At 40.1% G+C, this 26,529-nt stretch overlaps 1 protein-coding gene across 4 annotated transcripts; it reads left to right on the top strand.

The window, feature by feature from the left end:
• LOC108425413 lies at positions 1-26,144 on the top strand. 4 transcript variants are annotated; one of them, XM_017694041.2, is made up of 19 exons: positions 1-943; positions 1,020-1,186; positions 2,566-2,696; positions 3,586-3,752; positions 3,863-3,948; positions 4,039-4,119; positions 4,211-4,325; positions 6,610-6,785; positions 7,920-8,144; positions 9,621-9,823; positions 10,416-10,547; positions 11,750-11,887; positions 13,096-13,327; positions 13,854-14,055; positions 16,448-16,682; positions 18,901-19,019; positions 23,600-23,769; positions 25,337-25,559; positions 25,759-26,144. In XM_017694041.2, exons 1-19 carry the CDS (start codon positions 718-720, stop codon positions 25,896-25,898), a joined length of 3,168 nt encoding a protein of 1,055 aa, XP_017549530.1. In that variant the 5' UTR covers positions 1-717; the 3' UTR covers positions 25,899-26,144. The 4 variants fall into 4 exon arrangements, with proteins under 4 accessions (XP_017549530.1, XP_017549531.1, XP_037394384.1 ...); XM_017694042.2 differs by having other exon boundaries at positions 23,603-23,769; XM_037538487.1 differs by having other exon boundaries at positions 2,590-2,696.
• The last annotated feature ends 385 nt before the right edge of the window (positions 26,145-26,529 follow it).

Raw genomic sequence — 26,529 nt, forward strand, 5'->3', positions numbered from 1 at the left:
GAACCTTTTCACGAAAGAACATTTTAAGCATGCTAAAGGTTCTGCAACCATTGTCTTCACTAGGACTGTCTTTTTTAACAGTCCACACTTAAATAAATAAAAAATAATCAACAAAAATAAGATCAAAATAAACCAGATCAACTGTGTTATATTGCACTTCCACAACCTACTAAAAAACTCCTAAAACTACTAAACGTATATAAGATTATTTATAAGAATAAATTAGTCCAAAATACATTAAATCAAGGGTTCTCCTTTTCCACCTGAAGGCCCATCTGTTCATCACTACAAAGCGTGAAGGCCCACAAGAAAACAAAACTCAACATTTTTGCTAAAATATGTCATTTTTGTGAAATTTTTAACTGAGTGATGTTTGGGCATCTACCCTTGCAATATGTGATGTTTATTTGTGGACATAAAATATCAGCAGAATATTGGTGTAAGTGGACAACTGAAAGGTCAGGTCTTTCTAGAGGCAAAGGGCGAAAACATGGACAAAGCTGCTTTTGTGCACTGCTATGGTGAGGCTTCTATTAATGTTCTGAAGTGTCTGAAAACATTTCATATTTCTTTTTTTACTTGAGTCAATTATTTTTCACTGATTTTTAAAACAAAGTGCTATCACAGGCTCACTACAGACCACTGCCCCCCTCGGAACAGGTCCAAGGACCACCAAGGGGTGCTTTGTGGCCCACTTGTGGTCCTCGGCCTACTTACATGCCTATTTGCCTTTTTGAGTTATGTGGTGATGGGTCAAGGACAGTAAAACTGGAAGACGGCTTAAACCAAGTGGACGTTGAGGTGACATCAGAGGATGGCACGCTGAAGAAATACAGCATCGAGCTGACCAAGCTTTCGGCCAGTGAAGCCAGTTTGAGTGCCCTCATTATAAAGAGACAACAACTCCATCCTGCATTTTCTCCAGATACTCACGAATACTCATGTAAGTGTTTCCTGCAGTTAATTTAATTTGCTCATACAAATTTCCCTGATAATGTGGATTAGTTTTATCTATTTAGGCCAGGTGAATTTTGACCGTCATGTGGTCACTGTGGAAGCCCAAGTGCCTGACCACAACATGCAGGTCACAGTGAAGGAGGCTTGCAGCTCCGGGTCTGTGAGGTTAAACGTTGGAGACACGCTGGTCACTGTCAACGTCTCGTCACCAGATGGCACCAATTCCCAAGTAAGCTGCAAAAGCCACTGACATCTAGAGCGTGACATAATGTAGCTGCTGGTTGTGATACTAACATTGATTTTGGAGGTGAGGGAGGAACCTTCATGGGGGTCAGCGATGTGGGAAGTTAATAGTGAGTATGTTTAGCAACAGTGAGCTAAAAATCCTAGTTATGCAAGGCTGCCAAATTCAGTATAACTTCCCATTTACATGGAACAAGCCTACTGTGTGCACAAATGATCATTTCATTCATTTCATTTACAGCATTTAGCAGATGCTCTTATCCAGAGCGAGTTATCAGAAAGTAACTTTGTTAGTTACCTATAGGTCAGAGAGAAAGTCCTGAGCTCAGATTCTGCTAGAAACAAAAAGCCCATGTTGACATAGAGGTAAGAGAAAAAGGAACAACATTGAACACAGAGCAGTGCAATACAATACATTGTAATAAGTGCAATACATTACAATAAATACTTAACTCAGTGCTCATTTAAGTGCTGTATAAAGAGATGCGCCTGCGTTTGAAGACCGCGAGAGACTGTTCACTAACATTAAATGTAATATTTTGATGAAATTCATACACATAAAAACTGCTTCTGCAACACATATGATGTACAAGCAGTTCTTTCTGTGTTGTAAATAAAGTGCAGAGCAGATAAACAACTAGGCAGTGACAGTTTCTGTGTTGGCTCTGCACTCCAGCGCATCGGATTTGATATAAAGAGTAATGTCTGTGAAATTAAAGTGCGTGCTGGCAGCTTTAGTACACATTTAAGTATGTCTATATCAGTTATAGGAATCCAAGAGTTTATGAGTATTGTCTTCCTTATTTAATACCATAGTCGGCTGCTGGGTTGTTTCTCAGCCGGCTGTATTTCATTGCATCATTAGTTCATGCACAAGAGAGCTAACAAATGGCGTGCAGGGTCAAAACAGCAAAAATGGTCACCATCCATTTACTTACAGGCTACACTGTATTTCTAAGGGATGCATTGTGCCATATGGCAACAGCATGTGACAGTGGAACAGCACTATGCAGCGCACACAGTGAGAGTAAACCAGTCCTCGGCATCAGACACAGCCACATTCGTCCTCCATTAAAAAGTCATGTGCATAACATCTGTATAATCATTCATGTTTAAAGAATATAAGTTTGAAAACAATATAATAATAAAACAAAATGTGGAAATGGTTTTATATTCATTTAGTCCTATTGTATGTTTTGCAGATTGTAGTTCTGTTGTCATGCTGTTTACACATTTATTGTAGTTTTTGCAAAAATTTAAAGAAAAATAGTTCTTTTTCTTGCTGTGTGACAGCATGTAGTAAAAGACTAGGCTTGTCTGATAGGTTGCTGTCTTTTGGCTGTTGAAGATGTCTTGTGTTTTCAGGTGTACACAATCTTGATTACTCAGGAACAGATTCCTTTAGCCGTCAGCTTTTGTGAGATGAACGATCAGAAGGAGTTTGAGTGTCCCGTGTCTTTAAGTGCACTTTATAGGCCTTTTTCAATAAATCAGAGGTAGGAAACAATTCAATAACTGTAATATTGCCTTTATTATGCACAGGTTTTTAAAGGAATAAGATGCAGGATAGTATTTAATTATTATAATATTAAACAATATAATATAATGTATAAAAATATAATATAGTTACATAATTATAATAATTGTTGTTGATTGTTGGTGATTTTGTTGATCAGTGTTCCATCATGTCTGTTGAAGCAGTCACATACAGACACCTTACAGGCGTCATGCTGGAATGTGGGAGTGTCATTGTTTTTCTATTCTGACATTAAGCACCATGTTGGTGGAAAAGTGGACTAAACTGGACAGGAATTTAAGAGACCTGGCAGGACTGATGCTCTCATTAAAGGGCCCATATCCTACATTTTTTGTACATTGTACATTTTATTTTCCCCTGCGGTCCATTCATAATGTTAGTGTGGTTTTGTTTCCCAAACTTTATGTACTTTTTATCCCTTAAAACTAATCAGGCTGTTTTTATTACTGTGGCCTTTAATTGTGCTTTGTGCCAGTTAGTTGGCCTGTATGCCTTACTTAAAAAGCAGTACAGGCTAAATAGGTGGATGAATATGAATATTATAGTTTTTGTGACATCACAGAAACAGGCTGTTTTTGCAGCTTAGCTTCCATGTATGGCCCTGTATGGACTGTGGAGTGTATGGCATGTTTTGAAACTCTAGCAATTTAGTATTATGTCAAACTCAATTATTTAAAAAAGTAGCTATATTCAGTCTTTTCTGAAACTTTAAAGCAGTTGGATTAACCAAGTATATATTTATGTGTGTGTATGTTGAGTTTCATACAATGACTTTGAAAGGGGCTGTGCTTTCAGGTTTTAGATGATACAGTGACTCTTTGATGCTTATTTTGACATGTTTTATGCAGTGACCCAAAGGCCGTTTTCTCAGCCCCATATATTGACATGCTGACACGGAGGTCGAAGGTGCATCCGTTTACTGACAGACCTTTGGGAGACTCATGGAAAGTTCCAGAGAGTGAACTCAACAACAGAATGTCTAGTGCATCTGTCAAATGTTTCTTTGCGCATCGTGGTATGAATTTCATTTTAGAAAAAACTGTGCAAAACTGTAACAGTGCATATGAAGCTTGTTTAATGAATGTGCTTATGACTGTCATTAATATTTCGCATTCGGTTGCTTAGGTTGTGAAAGCGTGCTGAAGCTTGCAGAGATTGGAGCACACGCAAAAGGCTGTCCCAACAGACCACCAGTCAACCTGGATACGAAGGTACTAGATATTACATTTAGCATGAAATATTTCATATTAAACGTGTGACTTTTTGTCTGATTCCTCTATTACCTTCTTAAATCCTAATAGGAGGTCACTGAAATGAGCTGGTACAAAAAACATTTCACATCCTCAAGAAGCCTGGAAATTGAGACAAAGCACTGTCTTCAGGTGGAGGCAACATTTTCATTAAAATATTTCACCTTTTCATGACTTTTAAATGAGCTTACCTTAAGCAAAATTCTTCTTGTTGCTCTTTTAGGTTCGAAACTGGGAGAAAAGGCTTCAGACTGCAGTGGACGAGGGCAATATAGACGACTTGTGCGGTCATGCTGAGAGCCAGATAAAGCTGTACAAAGAACAGCTTCCCAAACCAGGTGTGATGCTTTAAAACAGCACACTCTTAAAAACAAAGGTGCCACAAAGGGTTCTGTGGAGCAATGTCACAGAAGGATGAAAAATCTAATTTATCCAAATTGCAATTTCCCCCACGTGATCAGCTGAGATGTCTGGAGTCCAAAATGCTTCTTTAGTTTGGTTTAGTTTAACTGGTGCTACAAGGCTAGTGTTGCTAACACACACCATAAATTAGTAGTCACTAAAATAATCCAAATCTCTTCTGTAAAAACACTTCCCCAAAACTTCTCTCAACTCGCTCAAACTGTATCCAGCTCTATATTAAGGTCAGGCTTGCTGATGTAGTTTAGAGCACAGTATGACTCACTGTGACCTTTAAAAATTAAGCCATTTCAGACATCGCTTGGGTAAAATGGATCACAGTCCTCTGTATTTTTGATGGTTATTGTCACAAATACTGCTTCTAGATCAGAGCTCCTAAGGTGATTTGTGAATACAGACCCTGTTGTCTAGAGTGGCTGCTCACAGTTTTGCTCATTTTTATAGCTCACAGTAAGTCCTACTGTCTTCTAAACCACATAGACAAGCCAGAGCGACCTTAATGAAGACCTGGATGTAATTTGAGTAGATTGAAAGAAGTTTTGGGGATATATTTTTACAGACACTATTTTGGCTATTTGGGTGACTATTGAGTTCTAGTGTTTGTTAGCTACATTAGCTTCACTGCTCCAGTTCTAATGTAAAGAAGCAAGACTCACATATCTGTTGGCCAGTCGACTTCATCTGGGCGAAGTGGAAAATTATGTAAATTAGATTTTTTTGCCGAACCATTTCTTTAATAACCTTGCAATGGATTGTTTTGTCTAGGGCTGGGCAATATGATATTTTATTGTTATCGTGATAAATTATGTCACAATTTGTTTTTGTTATCATTACTGAAGAAAAAAAAAACATATATATGTATAGTTATTATATATATATATATATATATATATATATATATATATATATATATATATATATAGTTATTTTTATTATGTTGTTTTCAGTAGTATTTACAGTATTGGGACTTTTTGCTCTGTTCTAACTTACTAACACAGAAACCTGAAATATCATGACCTGTATTGTGTATTATGATATTGTTTTGAAGTATTGTGATATTACATTTTTGCCATATTTCCCACCCCTAGTTACACCATTGCCAGACCTGTTATTATCTGGGTCAAATAATGTTCACTAGCCTATTACTGAATTATTATGATCTATTAACTTGAATATAATGATCTATATTTTGCTGTTTAAGTTATAGACCTGATTTTCTCACTCACTACAGCCAGAACTCTGCTTCTTTATGATTGATTGATTTTTATTCTGTGCCAGTCAGGACCAGTCAGAGTGCTTTTTGTAATTGAGTAATATCCATAGACTTCATACAGCCAGTTTTGTCTCTTTTTTTTTTGCTTTTTATTTCATTTTTTACTTAAAAAATTAAGTTAATATGAGAAGATACACCTTTAAAACTCAGGCAACAAAAGGTAAACAATTGAGGACCATGTTGTACCTTTGAAGGTAGATTTGCTTTATTTGTGATTTGAATGACTCAGATTTCTATGACAGCATCTTAGTGCCATTGTAATTAAATAATAAAAAATAAAAATAGTAGACATTGAGAAGAAAGTTGTAATATTATGAGAATGCCATAATAGGGGGCTGCCATAATGCTTTGGAGTCTCGGTTGCTGTACTGGCACCGGAGTTCCACATGCTCCTTGTCTCTGTGGATCGATCACTTTGATTATCATTCTCACTGTAAAACTTCATGCCCTCTGTGAATGGCATGAAGATGTAGCCCCAGACAGCTGTGTAGACGGTCAGTGCCTGCGATTCTCCTTCAACAGACAGTTTCCTCCGAGTCCGTCTGGCTCTTTCATCTAAATAATAAATGAGTGTTTAGAACAGACCTTAATCTTTAAAGAAATAATGTGGTTGTTGTATGAAAACTGTGCTACTCACTCTGCTTTTCCCTCTTGTGACGGTTCTGGGGTATTAATTAAAGTGGTACATTTGATTATTGGTTACCAATCAATCCCAAATGAAAAGACAGAGACAAGTTATACCTAACAGGGTGCACTAATCTGTAGGACATATTCTGCTGACTACTGATTAGAGGTTGTGACATCAGAGAATAATAAAGGATTAAACATTCCCATTTTCACTGACCCGTGATGGAGAGAAAACTTTGGTGCTTGGCCATACAAAATGTCTTTTTTTTGTATCTACTAATCTTTCGTTTTTAATTTTGCAGGTGATATGATGCAGTATGAGGCAGGACACTCACCTCTGGATTATTTGGAACAGGCAGCCATCCACTATGCTACTGCCATCAAATTCAAACCCAGGGATTACAAACTGCATTTCCTGCTTGGAAAGACTCTAGAGGAATACTACTATGCTACAGAAATGTATGGCCTGAAAAAGAGGGTATGGACACATTTTAAAAACAATCACTGTACCACAGATGTTATGAGAGAGAGAGAGACTCAAATTCACCAGTCTGTTAGGAAAAATACGACAGGAATTTGTATGTTTTTGTAAATTGGTAAACAGCACATGCAGTCGTGGGCTGGAGGTTAGGGAAACAGGCCTTGCGACCGGAATGCCCTGAGCCGACAGTCTGTGACTGAGGAGCACTTGAGCAAGGCACCTAACCCCCAGCTGCTCCCCGGGTGCTGCGGGTACAGCTGCCCACCGCGCCGAGCAAGTTTGCTCACTGCCCCCTAGTGTGTGCCTTTATTAGTGGGTATGTGGTGTTTCACTGCACGGATGGGTCAGATTGCAGAGGTGAAATTTCCCTGTTGTGGGACTAAGGGTCACTTAATCTTAATCTAATACAGCTACTAGATGTGTATTCTGGGTTGCTGAAGACCAGCCCAAAGTGACACACTGAGTTGACAGTTCATTGAGTACACTTACGATTTATCTACACTCATTGGTGTAGACAGTTTATCAGGGACAGTTGTTTTACAGGAGCACTTCATACCTTACCATTACTGACTGTAGCTCATCTGTTCGTTCATCAGCAATTCATCAGCTGTTATGAAAAGGGATCACTATAGGACCACCAATAAGCAAATATAATTTGTATGGGTGTTCTGTGGTGCCTCTTAATGAAAAACTAGATGACTAACACAAATAGTGTTTGCAAACAGAGGGGATATAGTTTCTAACTGTACACGTACAAGGTGAAGTGTGACTTACAGAGTGGTCAGTAAGTGTATACAGTGTTTAAAAACTCCAGCAGCACCAGTGCCACATATATTACCATGTCAGTGTCACTGCAATGCTAAGAACCCCTGTCACACAGATAATCTGGTTAGTGGTGGTCCTGTTCCACTGATGGATGGAGAATGGTGTTGCTGATAAACTGTGCGACAACAATTGGGATATAGTAAGTACAGTGCACCTATAAAATAGGCAAAAATGAATGTAGATACAAGGTACATGTTGTGCGACATATTGGTCCCTAAACCCACCATTACAGGGCTTATGTGAAAACCGAAAACTCAAAGGGTAAGTGAAGCGGATGTTCTAACATGGTAATTTTTTGTTTCCTAGGTTCTTGAGGAAGATGACCAGAATCTTAATGAAGCCCAGACAACAGGGAGGCAGGAGGAGATCTTGGCCATTTGCAGGCTTCATGGCTTCTTGGGAACACCCACAGTAGAAAATCAGCTGAAAGCCCTTGACAAGGAGTTCCACCAGCTGAAAGAGCAGGGCCAGTCAGGGAAGGCTGATTATGTCCAGACTCTTTTCATCTGGCTTTCCAAAAAAGGTGGAAAGGTACTTTTGGAGTACAATGTTTGTCATAATAAAATGTGCTCATTATGGGTTTGTTTCTGTGTATTGTGCTCGGTAGAGACCATATACAGTGCCTTGCAAAAGTATTCGGCCCCCTTGAACTTTTCAACCTTTTGCCACATTTCAGGCTTCAAACAAAGATATGAAATTTGAAATATGAAAATTTTTTTGTGAAGAATCAACAACAAGTGGGACACAATCGTGAAGTGGAACGAAATTTATTGGATATTTTAAACTTTTTTTAGAAATAAAAAACTGAAAAGTGGGGCGTGCAATATTATTCGGCCCCCTTGCGTTAATACTTTGTAGCACCACCTTTTGCTGCGATTACAGCTGCAAGTCGCTTGGGGTACGTCTCTATCAGTTTTGCATTTTGAGAGACTGAAATTTTTGCCCATTCTTCCTTGCAAAACAGCTCAAGCTCAGTGAAGTTGGATGGAGAGCATTTGTGAACAGCAGTTTTCAGCTCTTTCCACAGATTCTCGATTGGATTCAGGTCCGGACTTTGACTTGGCCATTCTAACACCTGGATATGTTTATTTGTGAACCATTCCATTGTAGATTTTGCTTTATGTTTTGGATGATTGTCTTGTTGGAAGATAAATCTCCGTCCCAGTCTCAGGTCCAAAAAGGTGACATTTGAATGCCACTGAAGAACTGTGATGCACTCTTATTGGAACAGCACTGACAGTGTTCACTGTATTATTACAGCAGTTGAAGTATTGACTGTATGGTTACAGAGGCTACAGTGTTGACTGTATTGCTACACCAGTTACAGTATTGACTGTATTGACTGTGCACTTACAGTGTTGACTGTGCTGACGGCATTGACTGTACAAATACAGTGTTGGCTGGAACAGCTGTTAACTGTATTGTATTGTGAAAGTGGTTAGAACATTGGCAGTATTCTTACAGCAGTTTCAGTGTTGATTGCTTTGTTAGAGCAGTTACTAATTACTGTATTGACTGTACAGTTACAGTATTGACTGTATTCTTACAGCAGTTACAATGTTGACTGTATTCTTACAGCAGTTACAGTGTTGACTGCATTGTTACAGCAGTTACAATGTTGACTGTACTCTAACAGCAGTTACAGTGTTGACTGTATTCGTACGGCAGTTAGTGTTGACTGTGTTGATACAGTAGTTACAGTGTTGACTGTATTCTTACAGCAGTTACAGTGTTGACTGTATTCTTACAGCTATTACAGTTTTGACTGCATTGTTACAGCAGTTGCCGTGTTGACTGCATTGTTACAGCAGTTACAATGTTGACTGTATTCTTACAGCAGTTGCAGTGTTGATTACTTTGTTAGAGCAGTTAATGTTGACTGTATTGACTGTACAGTTATAGTGTTGACTGTACTGACTACAGTTACAGTGTTGACCATATTCTTACAGCTGTCACAGTGTTGACTGCTTTGTTAGGGCAGTTACAGTGTTGACTGTATTGTTTCAGGACTGCAAGGCTGGAGTGTGTGATGAGGAGGGCTGGCTCCACAGAGCCTTTCTGAAGTACCTGGACGCCTGGTCTCTGAGTCCAGAGAAATGGGAGTTGAACCTGCAGGTGGGCCGCCTGCTGCTCTTACAGGGGAAGAGCAGAGAGGCACTGCAGCATCTACTTTCTGCACTGGCCCTCGCACCCTCACAGGTGGTGCTCAGGTCAGACCTGGCTTTTTGGTTGGAATTTTTTTAGGATTGTTTAGTTTCCAGTTGATTAGGTACACGTAGATTCCTACACTTATTGGCCACTGAAAATCTACACTATAAGTCGGTCCAGAAGTATCTAAATGGTGAATTCAGCTACTTTAAAGTGAATTTATTGCTGACACATGAATTCAGTTGAGCACACAGCTTGTATAATCCCTGTCAAAGCATTGACCAATGGATTGATGTGCTCTGGGGCAACCGCAAGGTCAGCATGCCTGATGTCAAGTGTCAGGATTCACCCACCAGAGCATTAGTGAGTTCAGACCCATCATGTTAGATAACTGGATCTCATACACCATTCCAAACACCCCCCCCCTTGAGTGTAAAGCCTTCTCAGAAATGTAGAGGCTGTTTTTGACACAAAAGGTGGTTAACACACTATTAACACACTTGATTTAGGGAAAAAGAACAAGGAAAAATGTGTCCAAAACTAGACACTTACAGACATACAGTGTACCATAGCAAAGCAGTGTTGTGTGGCGGAAAACATCTGTCGTTTTAGATCAGATAAGCTTTATACTCAACCAAAGTCTTGTCACTGTAGGTTCTACATGGGCCTGGCTATCCTGCAGCAGAATGGAGTATCAGTGGAAGAAGAGCGAGAGGCAATTTTGTTCCTCCAGCAGGGCCTAGAGTATGTTATGGACCAGTACTTTACCTCACCAGACCAAGACCGGTGAGGATTATGACCATTTCATCATTCTAAATAAGCTAAAAGAATTGTTTGACACAAACAGATTTGGTCAGAATTCTCTGAAAAAGTGATAGATAAATGCAAAATGCATTGTCCTAACTTTATTCAATAATGTATTCCATTACAGTACACAAAAAAGTATGTAAAATATGTTTAGAGCTCACCTTTATAAGACACATTGGAAAAAAATTACCTGCCATTTTAACGACCTAAATTCTCAACATTTGTATGTTATTTATTTTATGACATTTTAGCTGTCTTAATTTTGACAATGAATCACCAAAAACAATCATGATGCAGTCCTTAAAACTAATTTTGCCAAATAAATAAATATGGAATTTTGACTATACATATACGTATTGTCAGATTTGTTGTCCCATTTGTGCTAATTACACTAAACTAAATAATAATAAATAATAAATATTTTCTTTTAAATATAAATATTTTTTTCCGGAGAATGTTGTTTGTGTGTTTACTATGGAGATTAATAACAAGTTGTAAATAAATAAATCCCACTTGAAAGTGAATTGAATAGCTATGTGATTATTTACATGCCACAAAGTTTAGTATAGCACAAATGCTGACCTTATCACTCATCAATGTGTCCACTACTAAAGAGAGCATGTCCACTGTTTTGGAAATTTATCAGTCTACTCAGGCTTTAGCAGAGCTCAGTAATGCTGAGATTAATAATTGATCACTTTGATTCATCAAGCTCAGTAATGCTGAGATTAATAATTGATCACTTTGATTCATCAAGCTCAGTAATGCTGAGATTAATAACTGATCACATTTAGTTATCAATGTACTCAGGCTTTAGCAGAGCTCAGTAACACTGAGATTAATAACTGATCACATTGATTTATCAGTCTACTCAGGCTTTAGCAGAGCTCAGTAACGCTGAGATTAATAACCGATCACATTGATTTATCAGTCTACTCAGGCTTTAGCAGAGCTCAGTAACACTGAGATTAATAACTGATCACATTAATTTATCAGTCTACTCAGGCTTTAGCAGAGCTCAGTAACGCTGAGTATTGTCCTAAAAATGTAAAAGGGTTTCACCTTCATAGTACTGCCTTTTAAAATTTTAACCTGGACTTCATTCTGTATTCCGAACATGAATTCCATATATTATGTTACATTTCAACCCTGAATACAAACATAGTTTTTTTCCTCCACAGAGAACAGAAGCAGGATGCTGAATATGCTCTGTCCACTGTGAATGTCCAATTTCTGAGAGGCTGTCTCAGTCTGGGAGCACTGCTGTCCAAACATATGACCTCAGGGCAGAAGATTTGTCCAGTGCCGGTCTATCACACGTATGTACCAGTGACAGCCATGAAATGTGTTGATAATGAATGAGTTCTCTTCATTGTAGCAGGGCTAGACATGTTCATGTTTGCATACTTATTTGCACCAGACAACATTATAGAAAAGTGACACTAAAACCAAAACGTGCACCCAAAGGTGGGACTGTAGAATGACTAAAATAAGAAACTCTTAATCCAATAAAAACAGTGCCCAGTCACCATTTCTTGTATACCCAGGCTTTAAGTTATAAGCATGAGAGAATGCAAATGTGTTAATGTCTGTGGGCCTATTGGCGGACCCAAAGTTAACATTACATTTACATTTCTATAACCTAAGAATAGCTCAGCCAGTTTGCATTGAAGTCCCTGTAGTTACTGAATAATAAGCCATAGTATGTAATAAGCCTGGGGTTTTAAGGGGTTAAATGGATTAGTATGTTGGTTACAGTACAATCTGTGTAGTGTTATTTTATTCTGTATTTTAAAACAAACAAATTTATTTTATCCCAAATATATTCAGTCAGCTATGATACAGATCATGTCCAAAAGTTTCCAGACATGCCTAATGAATTAAAACTGCACTACGTAAATTTTATAAGTGTTAAAATTGAAAGAAGTAGTGTTACTGAGTCAGGAGAATAAAAATAGGCTATAATGTGGTGAGCATGCGCTTCTGTGTGTCATCCTGTAATGCCTGAAATAATCATTAGAAATCAGAGGCGTCGGGTCGGGTTGGGAGTTTTTCATACTATGTCAGACATCTTTTCCTCACACGCACAGGTTAGGTCTGGCTCGATGTTTAGGCCTCAAATGCCAACATTATACTGATGAAGATATGACAATAGTAGATCATTCACTCACATCCTCAGAAGACACTTTTTGACTAAGTGCTCTCCCTAGTGTAGCTTTAACTGAAATGCTTCAAGTTGCACCCACTGGTGGCACAAACATTCACTTGTGTGCAAACAGCTGGTCACCTTGCCCAATGTCAGGCACCCCAGCATTGGGCTGTGAAGCAGTGAAACTGTGATCTCTGGAGTGATGGAGCTCCAAACAATACCATGCTGGAGTGATCCAGCACCAGACATCCAACATCAGTACGTGACCTCACTAATGCTCAATCAGATCCTCACAGCAATGTTCCAACATCTAGTGTGAAGAAGAACAGGTGTTACAGCAGCAAACCAGGACAAACTCTCTATTATTTTCCTCTGCAGTGTTGCTTTGTTCGCTGCTCGAGCTGTTAGCATGTGTGTTGGTTGGGGTGAGCTGATTCAGCAGTTGGAGTGGGTGCTGCTCGATGCCCACTTTGCTTTGCTTGAAGTCCTCATGCAGCAGCAGAGCATGAACAGGCAGGTGTGGATCGCTCAGAGATGCCAGGCACTCACTGCTCTGATACGGCTGTCTTGCATCGCCCCCTGCAGGGAGCTCCTGGACATGCAGGAGAAAGTAAGTTCACATTTTAAGAGTAAGATTAAGGGAAATTTTACCTCTGCATTTAACCCATCTGTGCAGTGAAACACCACATACACACAAGTGAGCACACACACACACACTAGGGGGCACTTGCCCGGAGCGGTGGGCAGCCCTATTCGCAGTGCCCGGGGAGCAGTTGAGGGTTAGATGCCTTGCTCAGGGGCACTTTAGTCCCATGCTGTTGGCTCATGGAATCAAACTGGCGACCTTATTGTCGCAGGGCTGGTTCCCTAACCTCCAGCCCATGACTGCCCTTATATTTGATGTTGACTCATTGATGTTTCAATTTAAGCTTGAAATAGCTTAAGTCTTAAAAATGATGCATTGTTCAGAGTGATGTTTTTGAAGAACACCTTTTGGTTCCATAAAGAACCTTTAGTAGCATTACTAAATTATAAAAAAACAAAACGCTGAAATTGTAATTTAGCTTTAGTTCAGCTTTGGCCAAAGTCAGTCAACTTCTACTGCAGGTGTTATTCTTTCTTTCCGATCTGTGCAGGTTTGTGAAGTGGGGGTGATGACCACACCCCGCAGCAGCGCTGCGCTTTGCCTGCTGGGCCTGAGCCAACTGGCCCAGTATGACAGTGACCCCAGCTCAGAAAGTGGTCAGGCAGCCATGGCCGACGCCTGCCTCAGTTTTCAGGCTAGTATCGCATTGGAGGGATCGGAATTGACTGGAGATCCTCCTGAGCAACTGACCAGTAAGTCTTTAGGGTTATCACTTTAAAGTGGGCTCATGCATTTTATACATACTGCTTCTTTACTCTTTAGGTCTTGTGTAATGTTTTAGATATTTTACTTTCATAATGGAAGGCGGGCGGCACGGTGGCGTGGTGGGTAGCACTGTCGATGGGTTCGATTCCCTGGTGGGCGACCAGGGTCCTCTCTGTGTGGAGTTTGCATGTTCTCCCCATGTTTGCGTGGGTTTCCTCCGGGTTCTCCGGTTTTCTCCCACAGTCCAAAGACATGCAGTCAGGCCAATTGGACATGCTAAATTGCCCCTTGGTGTGAGTGTGTGAGTGACTGTCTGTGTCTGTGTGTCTGCCCTGCGATGGACTGGCGACCTGTCCAGGGTGTATCCTGCCTTCCGCCCAAAGACTGGTGGGATAGGCTCCAGCAGCCCCCCGCGACCCTGACAGAGAAGCGGCTTAGAAAATGGATGGATGGATGGATGGATAATGGAAGTCAGAAAATATCTAAATTTCTGCATAATTCGGTCATAAATATATAAACAAAGTCATTCAGAGAGGACTGATATGAAATGAGCTGTGTCAGTCAAACTTACCTGTCAGAACTATCTGAATTGGTTACAGTGGTGGTGATACAAACCAGACATGTAAAGGGTTTAATAACTCTAAACGCTCCCCCACAGACAGTTATTACATTAAAAGGTTATGAATACACTGCCTGATCTCTGTGTCATGAGATGAAGCAGTTTTTTCTTTATTCATTTATGATTGATGGGTGCATGCAGGGCTCTGTAAGGCAAAGCAGTCTCCAGAAAAACTTATTGTTTCAGGTTTACCACAATTTTACCATCATCAACATTACATATAAAAAGATACATGTAGGCTCACTGGTGGTTTTGGATAGAAAATAAAATGGTTATATTCTGAGACCCCTGGTTCCTCTCACCACCACTGTGAGTTGGTGATTTTCTCTAAAATGAACAATTTCACATCAAACAACTCTGAATGAGTCTGTTTACATCTCAGTGATTTAATTATGTACAAATTATGAAAATTTGATGGACTTCCTCTCTAATATATGCTAATGTAATATCTGTTGTCTCATTCATCATGAAATGTTCTCACATTTTAAAAGGCAGCTGGAAAATGTAATGGTACACAGTTTTGAAATAACAGTCGTGATATATATGTGTGGATTGTGTACTCAGTCATTTTGGCAGAATACCTGTCCAAGAAATGCTATTATTATGAGCAATGCCTTGTAGAGGGCAGTCATGGGCTGGAGGTTAGGGTACTGGCCCTGTGACCGTAAGGTTGCCGGATCGATTCCCAGTGTTGACTGTCCATGACTGAGATGTCCTTGAGCAAGACACCTAACCCCCAATTGCTCCCTGGGTGCTGTGGATAGGGCTGCCCACCGCTCTGGGCAAGTGTGCTCACTGCCCTCTAGTGTGTGAGTATTCACTAGTGTGTGTATGTGGTGTTTCACTTCATGGATGGATTAAATGCAGAGGTGGAAGTTCCCCATTTGTGGGATTTTAAAAAGTATCGCTTAACTTAGAGACCACATAGACTGACAGTGTTGTGATAATGTTAAGTATGATAATTAATATGATAACAGAAATAATTCCAGTGCATTTCCATGTAGTTAAAAATGGAGCAAAACTTGCTTCCAGGTGTTTTAGTCAAAAGGTTTTTTTCTATGTACAGAAAAATACATTGACATTATTGTTCATGCTAACAAACCATATCACTGCTGTATAGTATGAAAAGGCCTGTTGCCCTTTATGATGTGACTAAAATTCATGATGAATGGACCAACAGAAATGGTCTACAATTACTTATACATTTACTTCCATTAAAAGTTACTTTTTTGGAGATTAAAGGTTTTGTTCCGACAGCAACACCTTGGGAGCCACAACATTTTATGTCCATTTTACCATCTTGGCTGTAAATATGTCTCAGTATGTGCTGATGAGCTATTTCGGCTAACAAATACAATATAGACGAAAACTTCAACGAAGACTTCACTCTGTTTTAAACTTTAGCTCAGCTGTAGCTGCTTTTCTCACATCTCCAGCAGGAAACTTTTTCAAATGTAGAACAGTTTCTTGTAAAATATCTCTCGACATTCGACTATTACAAAGCTGAAGTCACTTCTCACTCATCAGCTTGTTGTTCAAATTTCTTTGTTCCACCTTAAATGGAAAGAATTTAGAATGCTGCACGATTTAAGGTGGAACAGGGGAATTCGATCAGCAAGCTGGTACAGATAGCTGGCAGACAACGATAAGTTTAGAAGATGCTGCTACATTTAACTGGTTCTGTCATTAATTGTTAACATCATTAGCATTTTGTATGTTTTACCTTTTAAAAGTCTGCTTATGTTTTTGGCTTAATTCAGAGCAGAAGTGGTGGAGGGACCATTTGGCTAAAGAGAAGAAGAAAACAGACAGGCAGGCCAGCGTTAAGGCCACAGAAGCAGCTGGACCTCCTGAGGCCACAGCAGCTGGGAGAGCAGCTGGAAGAGGCATACGTGCTGTAGGCCGAGGTGGAGCCACAGCCAAGAGCGCGGCATCTGCCCCAGCACGTGGGGTCAGGACTGCTGCAGCAGCCAAACAGTCTGGCCAAACAGCAAGGTTACCATTTGAGACACATCTCTTCTGATGGCATATGTACGAAGGACAGGAGAGCACCACTTAAAGGAATAGTTTGGCAGAAAAATCAAATTTACACATTTTGCCCTTACTGTAAACATGGTGAAGGCAAGATATGTTTGGTGTCAGAAGTCTGCACTCCAGCTACAAGGCTAAGACTAAGAAATGGCTGGCAGCTTATCTAAACCAGTTATCATGGTGCTAACTGCATGCCGAATTGATGTTTGCCTCATGTCACAGTGTTCAGTAATCTTACAGTGTGTTTTTGTGTGATGGTGTGTTTTCTGACGCTGTACGCCATACTCTTTACTATAAAAAACATGGAGAACTGTATAGACAAAATTCAGGCTTTGAGGTGGCTGCTACTTCACTTTAGTTATGTTAAGTATTTTTGTCAATTTAATAGATAACAGGTGTCCCAGTGAATGGTGTAAAAACACAGCTTAAAATTACTACTGATTAGACAGGGGTCGGCAACCCAAATGTTAAGAAGAGCCATTTTGTCCTTTCAGCAAAAATCAAACCACCTTGGGAGCCACAGCGTTTTATGTTCATTTTACCATCTTCGCATGTCTCAGTATGTGCTAATGAGCTATTTACGCTAACAAATATAGACAAAAACACAGACTTTGCTGTTTTAAGCTTTAATTCAGCTATAGCTGCTTTCCTCGCATCTCCAGCAGGAAACCTTGTCAAATGTAGAACAGTTTCTTGTAAAATGTCTCTCAACATTCGACTATTACAAGGCTGAAGTCGCTTTTTGTTCGCCAGCTCATTGTTCACATTTTTTTGGTCTACCTTAAATTTAGAATGCTGCATAAATTAAGATGGAATGGGGGAATTCGGTGAATGAGAAACTTCAGCTTTGTGACTTTTTAGCGTTTGACCGTTTCTAGTTGCAGATGAATTGTATCAGGAAACCAGCTGGAGTGATTATAAATGCAAATAAGTCTATTCGTCTCTAAATTCTTTGCTGTTTCATTAGGTACTACCTATGGGTGATTGTTGTCTGTATTGCTATGGTGACCAAACTTCAGGGTTAAAGGGTGAATCAGCAGTTCTACATTAACTCCAGCGTTTAAGACCATTTATTGGTAAACTGTGTTGAACGATCAGCAGAGATTTATTTTACTGCAAAGAGGATTATTTTATTTTTACCTAAAAATCGGATTCTGCCATGGAGCTGCAACAGGGCAGTAAAACAGCCGAGACCCCTGTGATAAGACCTATGTGAGAACTGTCTGGGCGTGGCCTAATATTCTAATGAGCATTATAGCCCTCAGTCCAACACTCCCAGCCGGCCACACCGCTGTAGCAGAACTAAACAGAACGGAGCGCATGAGGAGAAATGAGTGAAACAGGCTCTGCAGACAGAGGTGGTGGTGTTTACCCACTAAAACATTATTCAGCTTTTATATCAGACATGTCACTAAACACAACCACTAAAAGGGCCATATTAAAAAATCTTAACAAATCCGTGGGCCAGCAGTGTTTTTACTTTATTTTTACTTAACATTTTGAACATTTTTAAAATATGCCAAATCTGCAACAGCAAAATAGCCATTAAATACTTTTTTCAAATATAATTCTAAATAAAAATAAATTGTTTTCTGTAGTTTTTTTTTTTGTTAAATTGCCTATTTGCTTGAACTAGGCACTTGGCATATTTTCTTTTTGCTGGCCCACAGATTACTGTTGAGGGAAGGGGATCAGAACACACACTGTGCAGCAGTGCATGCTGGGGACTGTTGTGCATCTCAGCGTGAAACGAGTGTGTTGTGTTTGACACATGGGTTTAATGAGGTGGCATCTTAAAGACAGTTCTTATTCACTTTACGGCTGGAGGTACATCCAGAGAATTGGATGAACAAACTTCCTCTCTACGTTTTTCTGACTTTACGGTGTGAGCAGGTCAGTCTTGTGATTGCAAGAGTACTACTTATGTATGCATGAGATTAGGATTGCCTGGTTTGCACTGAAAGAGCACAATATTACCAAAATGTATCGGCCATTTAGTGGACATGGAAAATCATTCAATGGACATACTCTGTACATGTATATTTTGTGCCCATGAGGATATGACTATGTCTTTTTAGAAAGAAAACATGGATTTAGATTCAATAGTTTGAGGCAAAACACACACTATATAGAATACATGCATCTGCTTAGTATGTGTCTAATTTGTCATGTTTTGTATTAGAGGTGCAGCCGCTAAGAGTGATGGTGGAGGGAAGAGTGCAGCCAAGGCGAGTTCTAAAACTCAGCTGTCTTCCTGCAAGTCCAAACAGGAGTGCAGCCCTCCACAGGCTGAGCCAGCAGGTGTGTCCACTTTGAATTTTGAATTTACTGTGATTGCCAGTTTCAGGTTTAATCATGTCTACTGATCCTTTATTTATTGCTGTAACACTGGCATGTGTTTTTGGGTGTGCCCTGCTATCAGTAGGCTGTGGTGAAATACAGCGTCTCTGATGACTGGGCGTTTTGCCCATCCTTTTTCCACCCATCTGTGTTGTTTGATGAGTAATACATAACAAAATGTATTAGCCAAGCTTCTTGTGCATTTTGCCCTTGGTTATTTTCATTAAAAGGCAGGGCTGATACTATATCAGACACTATATTTAACGTTTTGGGTTGGTCATGTCAAAAGTCACTAAATCCTACATAGACTAAAATTAATAAACTAGAATTTAGGAGTGGCCAGAATAAAGTGAATACCCGAGTACTTGTTTGTTATGTTGTTGATTTAATAGTTAACAGTCGTCCGGGGAAACAGTGTAAAAACACAGCTTAAAATTACTACCGATTAGACAGGGGCGACCCAAATGTTAAGAAGAGCCATTTTGTCCTTTCAACAAAAAAGAAACCACATGTCCATTTTACCATCTTGGCTATTTAGACTAACAAATATAGATGAAAACACAGACTTTACTTTTAAACTTCAGCTCAGCTATAGCCGCTTTTCTCACATCTCCAGCAGGAAACTTTTTCAATAGTAGAACAGTTTCTTGTAAAATGTCACAATGTTTGACTTTTACGAGGCTGAAGTCACTTCTCATTCGCCAGCTTGTTGTTCAAATTTTTTGGGTCCACCTTTAATGGGGCCTGACGCGCTAGAATTTAGAATGCTGCACAATTTAAGGAGGAATGGAAGAATTTGATCAATATCTGATACTATATTTGACACTGTATTTGATGTTTAGGGCTGGTCAAAGCCCTTTCAATAAAGCAGTTATGGTTAATATGGAAAATGTTAAAAGTAAGTCAGTTATAGCTAGTATAATGCTAAAGCACAGATGCCTCAACAATCAAACGTGAAGTACCTTAAATGATCAGATGAAGAAAAACATTGGGAAAATGTTTGAGAAGAGGCTGGAATACCAAAGAGAGACAACATGTTTGATGAATCATGTCAGATACACAGTGATCCTTATTCGAGAACCACCATGCGTCCTATCCACACTGTTTAACTCAGCTTTGTTATTTAACTGCTTCAGACGGAATATCAGCTCTTTTTCTTGCTTTCTTTTCTAATGAGACAGTTTTTCAGCAGTTTGAAACCCTGAGAGCACAAACTGCTGATCTGTTTTAGACTAAATCACAATCACAGGTTTTTTCCAGCTGGATCAGAAAAGATTGTCCTCCACGCAGAGTTAGTACAACTATCACACCTACAGCATCTCTGCATTTTAGTAATTTACTACTTTCATAATAATTTAGGGCACTGTAATGGGAGCGTGTTATTTGGCTGGATCACTCTGGAGTTTTTTTTTCACTCATGTACACAGCAGTAAAAAAAAAAAAAAAAAGACAGGTTGGAAAGGCTTGTGTTTTCCCAGACGTGATCACTGACTGAGATGGTCTCTAAAGTGTGTCTGTTCCATCAGTGGAACAAATGAAAAGATACTTCATTTGTTTTGGAGCACTACTCAGCAATATCAGCGAGTGGTTGAAGGCTGTAAACAGCTGTTGACGCCAGCTGTAGTACAGTCAAACATTTAGAGTCACATGCAAAAGTTTGGGTGCCAAAACTTTTCTAGGTGAAAACAACACATCCTCTACAGAGATCACACTTAAATATGACGTTTTTCTACAGACTTTTTTTTTAAATGTGAATTTTTTAAATTAGCTGAGATTAACATGGTGGAAGGAACTAAAATATGAAAGTATATAATGTGCTTTAACTTTAGCAGAGGCCACATTTTATGCTTTTTATTTTTATATTTTCAAAATGTTAACTTCAGCAGATAAACAGTACCTGGGTAGGAGCTTCTTAAGCTCTTTGGAACCACCGGTGGTTCCAAAACACACTTCATCATATTCTTCATAACTTTCATATTTCATACATTCAGAAGGTGGGCGTCATTTGAGGCTGTAACTCTTCTCGCCAGTCAAATAGATGGTGATGTCATTTTAAAACCTTATAATAAAAGAAGCTGAACTGTGTTTTTTTTCTACTGAAAGTCGACCAATTTTTCCACAAATCTGGGCTATAAACTACACTGCTCAAAAAAATAAAGGGAACACACAAATAACACATCCTAGATCTGAATGAATGAAATATTCTCATTGAATACTTTGTTCTGTACAAAGTTGAATGTGCTGACAACAAAATCACAAAAATCATCAATGGAAATTTATTAACCAATGGAGGCCTGGATTTGGAGTCACACACAAAATTAAAGTGGAAAAACAAACTACAGGCTGATCCCACTTTGATGTAATGTCCTTAAAACAAGTCAAAATGAGGCTCAGTATTGTGTGTGGCCTCCACGTGCCTGTATGACCTCCCTACAACCCCTGGGCATGCTCTTGATGAGGTGGCGGATGGTCCCCTGAGGATCTCCTCCCAGACCTGGACTAAAGCATCCACCAACTCCTGGACAGTCTGTGGTGCAATGTGGGGTTGGTGGATGGAGCGAGACATGATGTCCCAGATGTGCTCAATCGGATTCAGGTCTGGGGAACGGGCGGGCCAGTCCATAGCTTCAATGCCTTCATCTTGCAGGAACTGCTGACACACTCCAGCCACATGAGGTCTAGCATTGTCCTGCATTAGGAGGAACCCAGGGCCGACCGCACCAGCATATGGTCTCACAAGGGGTCTGAGGATCTCATCTCGGTACCTAATGGCAGTCAAGCTACCTCTGGCGAGCACATGGCCCTCCAAAGAAATGCCACCCCACACCTTTACTGACCCACTGCCAAACCGGTCATGCTGAAGGATGTTGCAGGCAGCAGATCGCTCTCCACGGCGTCTCCAGACTCTGTCACGTCTGTCTCATGTGCTCAGTGTGAACCTGCTTTCATCTGTGAAGAGCACAGGGCACCAGTGGCGAATTTGCCAATCCTGGTGTTCTCTGGCAAATGCCAAGCGTCCTGCACGGTGTTGGGCTGTGAGCACAACCCTCATCTGTGGACGTCAGGCCCTCATACCATCCTCATGGAGTCGGTTTCTAATCGTTTGCGCAGACACATGCACATTTGTGGCCTGCTGGAGGTCATTTTGCAGGGCTCTGGCAGTGCTCCTCCTGTTCCTAATGCACAAAGGCGGAGGTAGCAGTCCTGCTGCTGGGTTGTTGCCCTCCTATGGCCTCCTCCATGTCTCCTGGTGCACTGGCCTGTCTCCTGGTAGCGCCTCCAACCTCTGGACACTACGCTGACAAACACAGCAAACCTTCTTGCCACAGCTCACATTGATGTGCCATCCTGGATGAGCTGCACTACCTGAGCCACTTGTGTGGGTTGTAGAGTCCGTCTCATGCTACCACGAGTGTGAAACCACCACCAACATTCAAAAGTGACCAAAACATCAGCCAGAAAGCAGAAAGGTACTGAGAAGTGGTCTGTGGTCCCCACCTGCAGAACCACTGCTTTATTGAGTGTGTCTTGCTAATTGCCAATAATTTCCACCTATTGTCTGTTCCATTTGCACAACAGCTGTGAAATTGATTGTCAATCAGTGTTGCTTCCTAAGTGGACAGTTTGATTTCACAGAAGTTTGATTTACTTGGAGTTATATTGTGTTGTTTAAGTGTTCCCTTTATTTTTTTGAGCAGTGTATAAACAGACGGTGTCTCTTCAGTGATCTGCTCTGTAAAAATTATTTTTATAAAATAATGCAAAGAGCGTCTGAGATTTTTGGCTTTCAGCAGTAAATTGTAAGCATATAGGAATATGTGTGATCAGAAAACACAGGCTCTGTTCATTTGGGAGCTTTTAAAAATAAATAAATAAATAAATAAATAATAAAAATTACATTTATTTCATGCAGTTACTGAATAATTTGCCTTAAGATTTGTTCATGTAAATTCAGATGGACAAACTAAAATATACCCTGGAGAATAAGAGGTTAAAATGTGCGAAAGGGTGTCTCTGTAGAGTATGTGTTCACTTATTTTCACTTAGAAAATCAACAACATGTCATCTGACCAGGGACGCCTAAACTAAATGACAGAAAGGTTTGGACATTCATTTATAGCCAATGCTGTATGAGTGAATTTGGGACATGTTTTGGATGATGTCTGTTTCCTGGTTTTATGTGTCATTCAAAGCTAGTGCCTTCATGTATTAGGACTTAGTTTAGGGTTTGTGGAAGTGCCTTTAAGCAAGCATAAAAAAGTGCCCCAAGTTTTTAATTATTGCATTTTTTGTAATCTTAGTACTGGACACCTCAGCCCACATCTACAGTGTTTTAGCCGCTGCTGTTATTCTGTGTTCAGTAATTAAAACATAGCTTCTAATCTTTGGATTATTACAGTTCATGAAAGAACATCTGCTGAGTTTTAGAGAGGCTTGGAGCTCCTGCTGAACCTTACTGTATAACTGTAGACACTTACTGTGACCAGTAGAAAGCTGTTTAAACTGAAAGGTTTGCATCTTGGTTGTATTGTGTATTTAAGCAGCATCAGTAAAAGAGGAGAGCAGTCTCAGTGGAGCGGCCACGCCAGCCATTATGAACGTGAAGTCGCATGCTCCTCGGCTGGGATTAGCCAGGGCCCTGTCTCGCTCCTCAGACTCGCACCAGCAGGCCTGCTGTCTCTACGAAGAAGTCATCGCCATGGCCCAAGAGGTCAAGTGATAAAAATCTAATTTACCAAAAACGTCCTCCCCAGTTAATCAACCAGACCTGTTTGATGTTTGTACTTAGCTTGTTCTGTCTTGGGCTAGAGCTACAAGGCTAACACCATTGCTATGTCACCAATAAGCATCAAGCAATCTGCGTTCACACACACTTGCCTGATGTGATATTGAAAATGAGTATCGCTCCATTTTCCCCCTTATCCCAAATGTAGGCAAAAAGTGAGGACATGTCTGGGGTCTTGCTTATTTAGTTTTGCACTGGAGCTAAGATGCTTACGTCTGATACTGCTTACAGAGAATCCTATACTCCTCAGTTAACATTATGCAACCGCACGACTAAATCACTGCATATCAAACTACTAAAGACCCCAGGCAGTGTGTTTTTTAACTGGTTAACTCCTCCTGGAGGGCTTATTATGATTATCCAGACTGATATTTCTATCATATATCTTTTTTTCTCATTTAAAAACAGAGATTTTCTAAGATCTGAAAAAAGCCATTTGTGCAGTGCTACGTATGGGATTAGTTCCTTATATCACGTGTCACAGTTAAAAATACTAAAATATATTAAATAATAATTATTTAATATATTACTAAAATACTGCCCTGCGATGGACTGGCGACCTGTCCAGGGTGTATCCTGCCTTCCGCCCGAAGACTGCTGGGATAGGCTCCAGCTCCCCCCCGCGACCCTGACGGAGAAGCGGCTTAGAAAATGGATGGATGGATGGATAATTATTTAATATATTACTAAAATACTGCCCTGCGATGGACTGGCGACCTGTCCAGGGTGTATCCTGCCTTCCGCCCGAAGACTGCTGGGATAGGCTCCAGCTCCCCCCCGCGACCCTGACGGAGAAGCGGCTTAGAAAATGGATGGATGGATGGATATTACTAAAATATATTAAAATATGATAATGAGAGGATCACCACATGGCAACAGGAAACTTGGAGCTTCTCAAATGTGATGTGGTGGTGGTGTGTTAGTGTGTGTGGCGCTGGTGTGAGTGGATCAGACACAGCAGTGCTGCTGGAGTTTTTGAACACTGTCCACTAGACACTCCTACCTTGTTGGTCCACCTTGCAGATGTAAAGTCAGAGACGATAGCTCATCTGCTGCTGCACAGTTTGTGCTGGTCATCCTCTAGTCTACAAGACACTGTTGGCTAGATGCTTTTGGTTGGTGGACAATTCTCAGTCCAGCAGTGACACTGAGGTGTTTAAAAACTCCAGCACAACACAAACTAACACACCAACATCACTTCAGTGTTACTGCAGTGCTGAGAGTGATCCGCCACCCAAACAGTACCTGCTCTGTGGGGGTCCTGACCACTGATAAATAGGGTGATGGGGGGCCAACAAAGCATGCAGAGAAGTGGATACCCTGCAGTCTACAGACTACAGAGAATATAGGTTTCTATGTTAACTACCTTAGCATTGTAGCTCCAGGGCAAAAGTAAAATGGCTCATAGACCACATTCTGGTCAAGGATAAAATTGTGAGTTACTCATTTCTCACATTTGATGCTCATCGTAGTTCATACGGATGTATTTCAGGTCCACGACGCGTACATTGAGCTGGCGAACCTGCTGGTGAAAAGTGACCCTTTGGCTGCTGTGGACGTTTACAGCAGGTTCCCCTTAAAGCCTGTTAATGAACAGACGTTTGATGACGCCTTCATTACAGGGGAGATTGTTCGTATCCTCATGAAACAAGAGCTGTTTGATCACCCACAACTGGCCCCTAACCTGATTGCCTATGGAAAAGTCATGGGGCTCAGTAAGTTTCTTATTAATGAAGACGATTCAAAATCTTATGGCCTAAATCTAAGGCCTTGTTTTGTTTATGTGTTATGGTCATCTCGGCAATCACACCATTTAAAACGATGCTTGCTGTCTGTGCTGTGCGGCTTTGAGACACTCGCCCCTCTCTGTAGTGCCTCTGTCACTCTGACCGGGTTTGTGTCTCTTTTTTTAAGGTTGCCTTGAAAAGTACATTGACATACTGGATGGGAAGTTCATGACCAGCCTGCTGAAGACTGTTTACGCAGGAATTCATGACAAATCAGTGGATGACGAGGACCTTCGAGAGTTTTTCAGATTTAAGTGCTGGATATGAACTTTCCAGCACTTTAATGGAGTCATTCCAAAGAGTCCACAAGAGTTGATGCCATGTAAGAAACAAAAAATCGGATGTTTTTCAACCTTAAATACATTCATTTAAAAAATAACATTAACATAGAATGATATATGCATAGCTAAAAGTATATTATATAGAGTATATTATCTGAGTGTGCAATTTTATGTTTATAGACTGTTACGGTTTCATCTTAAACATCACAAAATACAAGTCATTGTAACATTACTTCATAGCCAAATCCTATTTCACATTAACACTACATCACTGCTGTCAGAGCAAACCTTCAAATATCTCCAAAACGGGAACTTTACAGGAGAAGGAAAAAACCTATTTTACTTTTAGTGTAAGTCAGTGGAACCAGAATTTTTTCCAAGTCATTTTGGGTCATTTCTGTTGGTCCATTTATCATGAAATTTACACACAATATAAAGAACACCAGACATTTTGTTCCTAAAGCAGCGATATATTGAATATAACACTACAATGTAATACAGAAACATTAATTTTAAGAAATATATATTTTTCTGTTATTGAGTTTTGCTTTTCATAGCATTACATCAGCTTATTTAGTATTAGAAATAATATTCTGTTAGCATTTAAGCCTTCACAA

This window comes from Pygocentrus nattereri, chromosome 5 (genome assembly GCF_015220715.1).
Source record: "Pygocentrus nattereri isolate fPygNat1 chromosome 5, fPygNat1.pri, whole genome shotgun sequence".
Lineage (NCBI taxonomy): Eukaryota > Metazoa > Chordata > Actinopteri > Characiformes > Serrasalmidae > Pygocentrus > Pygocentrus nattereri.